The sequence below is a fragment of the Monoraphidium neglectum genome (genome assembly GCF_000611645.1).
Source record: "Monoraphidium neglectum strain SAG 48.87 unplaced genomic scaffold scaffold02235, whole genome shotgun sequence".
Taxonomy (NCBI): domain Eukaryota; kingdom Viridiplantae; phylum Chlorophyta; class Chlorophyceae; order Sphaeropleales; family Selenastraceae; genus Monoraphidium; species Monoraphidium neglectum.
The window spans coordinates 6055-10797 of record NW_014011393.1 but is presented as its reverse complement, the minus strand read 5'-3'; the positions used below and the strand labels follow the sequence as shown (position 1 = coordinate 10797).

The following is a 4743-nucleotide window of genomic DNA, read 5'->3' as shown; positions in this document are numbered from 1 at the left end:
GCCGGCGGCTGCCGCGCCCGCCTCGGGCTCGGCTGGCAGCCCCAGGATGTCGTCGGCAATGAAATCTATCGCGGCCAGGACCTGTGCCCCCCAATTTTGACAGTCGGCGAAGTTTGCTTGTCGCCCAACGGTGGGCTCAAAGGTAGGGCTCTGCAGCGCGCTGCGCTGCTGATGACCGCTCCAGTCACCAGAGCAGCGCACGCCGCCCTGACTGGCCGCGAGCAAGGCGACTTCCCCCCACACGCGCTCCTGTCAAGGGCGTCGCCTCGCCTTGCTTCGCCCCTAATTCCCGGCCCGCGCGCAAGGGCCGTTCCGCCCAGGGCCCATCGTCAGAGATCCCACCCCTCCGAAAAGCAGACCCTCAGCCGCACCGCAGTTATGCAACCGCCGCAAAGGCTGACTCAGCACTGACTCAGCCGCACCTTGGCTTTGCCGGTGACGCGAAACAGCTCCTGCAGAAGCTGCTGCCGCTGCATCTCCAGCCTGTCGGCGTCGCCCCCGCCCCGCGCCCGTATCTCGGCCTGCAGCGCCGCCATCGCGGCGCGCATGTCGGCGATCTGGCTGCTGCGGGAGGGGTCCCTGATCTCCACCTCGATCTGGAGTTGACCGACGTTTGACCAGACGCGGCGAGAGTGTGGTTCGAGCGAGAACAGCCACTCGCTTGTGCATATGTCAAGAGGCCACGAGGCGCTACAGCGATAGAATGGGTGGTATATGGGGACCGTGCAGCAGGGTTGGGTGCGCGGCCTGATTGCATCAGAGCGCCACATAAGGAAGGGGCAGGGGCAGGCGCATGGGTGTGGGCCCGGCCGCGGCCGCGGCGGACGCGCCTTGTGGCGCGTCTTGGATGGCAGTGTCATATGGACGCCGTCCTTGGTGCGCCGCAGCATCACGTTCTCCTCCAGCAGCGGCCGCAGCTGCTCCAGGTTGCTCGCCCCGCTGAGAGGGTTTTGAACGGGAGAAGGTTCAAACGGGTGGCCACACGGGTGGCCAGATGGACGGATGGATGCTTTTGTGTGGGCTCGGATGAGGGGCGAGACGCGGAGAGGGAAGATGCAGCAGGGGGGCGGGCTTGATGTGCGTTGGCGGGACGAGGTTGGGTCAGGGGTGCGTGCAGATGGCTGGAGGGGGAGGGGATAAGGGGGGGTCTTGCTCCTCAGAGAGGCTGCGGCGCGACCGACGCGGTGCATCGTCATCTTTGTTGCATCGGGCGGCCATTGGCACCGGCCCGGGCTGCCGCGTTGGTGCCCGCGCAGCCGCGACCCCGTCAAGCGCTCACTTGTAGGGGTTGCCGCGGAACCCCCTCCCGCGCCCGCGCCCGCGCCCGGCGCCGCCGCCCGCGACGATGGCCGTGTCTGCGGGGCTGCGGCAGAAGCGCTCCCCAAAGTCGTCGAAGGACCCCAGCAGGCCCGGCCGCAGCATGTCGACCTGTCAAGGCACATCAGGGCACGCAGGCGACCACGCAGGCGGAACACGTGGAGGCGACAATTTGGCAACCAGAGTCTCGTGGATAGCTGACTCACTTGTCCCCAGGGGCGCGTGCTGTTTGTGGGTGTTTGCGGGGTGGCAGCTTCTCAGCCGTCAGGCGCGCGCAACTACGGCGCCCTGCGGTGCACCCAAGCTGTAGCAACCGGCGCCGCGCGACCATCCCGCCGCCGGGCGGTCCCCGCACTTGCGGCCAGGCCTCTATGGGGCGGCTGAGCAGGGGCGTTCCGGTGATGAGGACGGCCCGCCTTGCGTTGCGCACCACCTGCAGAGACGGGCAGAGTGAAAGACGCAAGTTGTGGGACTCCATCCGAAAGACGGGTCGTCCGCACCGCCCATCCGCCGCGTTCAAGGGGACCTGACAGCCCCCGCCCCTCGGGGCGCACAATGCTGCGCCGTCCTGCGTCTGCAGCGCAAACAAGGCAGCAAAAAATCTCCGGTGCTATCGGATGGGCGGGGCGGCGTGTGACATCATCGTGACATCATCACCTTGCTCATGAACCTGGTGCGGGCGCTGTCCTTGTTCTTCAGCTGGTGGCTCTCGTCGCAGACCACAGTCCGGTAGCGGTCTGCCAGGTCACCCAGCTGCTCGACCAATGAGTACCCGATGATGACGATGCGGCCGCGGGCAGGGGCACCTTTTGGGATTGAAGAGGCGGCACATGCAAGGCACTGGGTTGGAAGGGCAAGGGAGGTGGGGTATCTTCCTGTAATTGCACCGATGTGCTGGTGTGTTAGGGCCTGTTCCGAGGCAGCAGAGGGGGGCGACGGCTGGCATCACAATCGGCAGAGGCGGGTCCCCGCGTGGTTCGAGACGAGGGGCAAATCCAGCTTGTCTTTGGCAAGGTCCTTGGGCCAACAAGCTGGCACGCTGCCGCTCGGAGCGTGAGCGGCGTGAGACGCTGCTCTTACAAGGACTCAAGCACGGGCGCGCCGCGAAAGCGCATCACTGCGCACACCTGGAAAATGCGCACATATGCACGCGCACGCGCGCACACGCAAGCTTGCACATGCGCACGCACTTGCACCCTTGTCTGTCTGCCCTCCTCTTTCCCTCCTTGCCACCCTGCACCCCACAAACCCGCGCTCCGCCCCTGCACCCACCAGTGCCCTCCAAGTTGGCGAGGTCAGCCCCCCTCTGAACCAGCACCAGCTCTGGCCCCTTGGGCCTGCAGGCAGGCGGCAGCCACTCCAGCAGCTGGCTGCGCCACCTGGGGGTGGGACACGCCGTTCGAAATGTTCGGTGGGAAAAGATGCGCCTCACATCGACGCGGGGTGGCAGACCGCCTGGTCGAGCGGATGGCGGGTTGCAGAAGCAGCAGGGCCGCGCAGCAGAGGGTGGACTGCGGCAAGCCGCAAACCAGCTTTGCACGCAGTGGCGCGGGCGCGGAGCCCGCCAGACCAGCTGCGTGCAGGGAGCTGGCTGTTTGCACGAGACGCGGCGGCCCCAGGCCGGCCGAGCCCGTGCGTGACGGGGCGATTGGTGAGGGCTAAAAGTGTGAGCTCATTGCAAGCCGTGGCGCTCACATGGCGCGCAGGGATGCGGGGCAGACCACCAGCAGGGGCCAGTCCTCGCTGTAGCAGGCCGCGATAGTGATGGCCTGGGATGGTTGATCCCGGGGCGCAGGCGCGGGCCGCGCGCCGCGGTGCGGGATGGTCAGGCTGAGGGGGGCCCCTGCTTTGCTCTGACTGGCGGGCTGAGGGGGCTGCTGGCCGGGGCAGGAGGTGTGCAAGCAGTGCCGTCGCAAGTGGGCAGGTGTGTTTGTGGGTTAGCACGTCAATTGGTAGCGGGTGAGTACCTGGACTGTCTTGCCGAGGCCCATCTCATCCGCCAACAGGATGCGGCCCTGTGGGAGTGTGCGGGACTGAGTTTGTGTGTGTGTGTGTGTGTGTGTGTGTGTGTGTGTGTGTGTGTGTGTGAAGGTGGTGTGTGTGCATGTGCGTGGGTGTGTGAACAAACGTGCGGGCGGCACAGAAAGAGAGGAGGGGGGGAAACAGTGTGTGTGTGCGTGTGTGTGCGTGTATGTGTGTGTGTGTGTGTGTGTGCGTGTGCGCGCGCGTTTGTGTGTGTGTGTGTGAGTGTTGCAGGCCAGGTTGGCCAGCAGGCCGGTCCTGGCGCGGCGACGACGTTTCCCACCGCTCTCGAAGCACCGCGCGATCACCTGCCGCTGCAGTGCGTAAATGACTCCCTCCCGCTGGAATGGCATCAGCCGCAACCAGACCTGCGGCCGGGGTTGGGGGCGGACCAGGGCAGGGGGCAGGCGGGAGAGTGGGGCGCCCCGCTGTCGTGCAGGAAAAAATGGCGGACCGGGGTGTGGGAGCCGCGTGCTGCAAGGCCGTTTGATGGGGTATGCTGCAGGACTTATATGGGCTCGAAAGGCGGGTCGAAGCACAGCGCGACACACCTGGTATCAGGATAGCGACGCAACGCAAGGCCATCATCTTACGTTATGTCACGCTTTGCCAGCAAGGCAAGGCAAGGCAAGGCCCCGCAGAACAAGCAACCGGCTGGCTTCTCACGTCCTCTGGCACGTGCAAACGTCGCCGCTCCTCGCAGGCGGGCAGGGGCTCCAGCTGCACACGCAGGAGCTCCTCCCCCGGGGCCGCCTCCGCTGGAGGCACTACCTGGGGGGTTTGGCGGCCAGGGAAAGCAGGGGTTGGGCGGTCCGCCCGGCGGCGCGGGGCGGGCACTCCCGAGGCGGCGGCTCGGTTGGCGTTGGCTGCGCGCTCGCGTGGGCGTGACAGTGATGGGTCTGGCCGGGGTGGTGCTGCCGAGCATGTATTTGCAAGCATCACAGGCAGCGAGGGCCACACAGCGACGAGGAAATGTACCACCCCCCTGCCCGCGCCCACGCCCCCCCCTCCCCACCTCGTAGCCCTCAGAAAGCATGGCAGCCTGGGCCTGCGCCGCGCCGGCGTTTGACCGGTCAGCTGCCGTCGCAAGGTTCAAAGGCGCCCCAACAACACTCCGCGGACCGGCCCCCCGCTGACTGGCAGGGAGCGCAGCCGCGACCCGAGCGACCCGGATGGCTGCGCATTGCAGCGGCGGCAAACGCTTATCTGACACTGACAAGCACCCAGGGCGTCTCCCCACAGCCTGGGTGGTGGTTGCTGGATAACCAATGGTGCCCCTCGTCCAGCGCGTGGACAGCAGGCCCGCACCTCCTCAAATGATTCAGCCAGGATGGTCCAGCACTTGAGCGGCGGCCCCTGCCTGCACACATGCAGAGAGTGTGCGTGCGTCCGTGCGTGCGTGCG

General features: G+C 66.7%; 1 protein-coding gene across 1 annotated transcript; it reads right to left on the bottom strand.

Annotated features, from left to right (window-relative positions):
• Positions 1 to 401: 401 nt before the first annotated feature.
• MNEG_10238 (DNA helicase) lies at positions 402 to 4375 on the bottom strand (the record flags this gene model as incomplete). Its single annotated transcript, XM_014041291.1, has 11 exons — positions 402 to 596; positions 867 to 939; positions 1280 to 1428; positions 1673 to 1750; positions 1975 to 2123; positions 2590 to 2654; positions 3013 to 3086; positions 3285 to 3332; positions 3648 to 3707; positions 4006 to 4110; positions 4355 to 4375. The coding sequence occupies 11 exons, from the start codon at positions 4373 to 4375 to the stop codon at positions 402 to 404; spliced, it is 1017 nt and encodes a 338-aa protein (XP_013896745.1).
• Between the last annotated feature and the right edge of the window lie 368 nt (positions 4376 to 4743).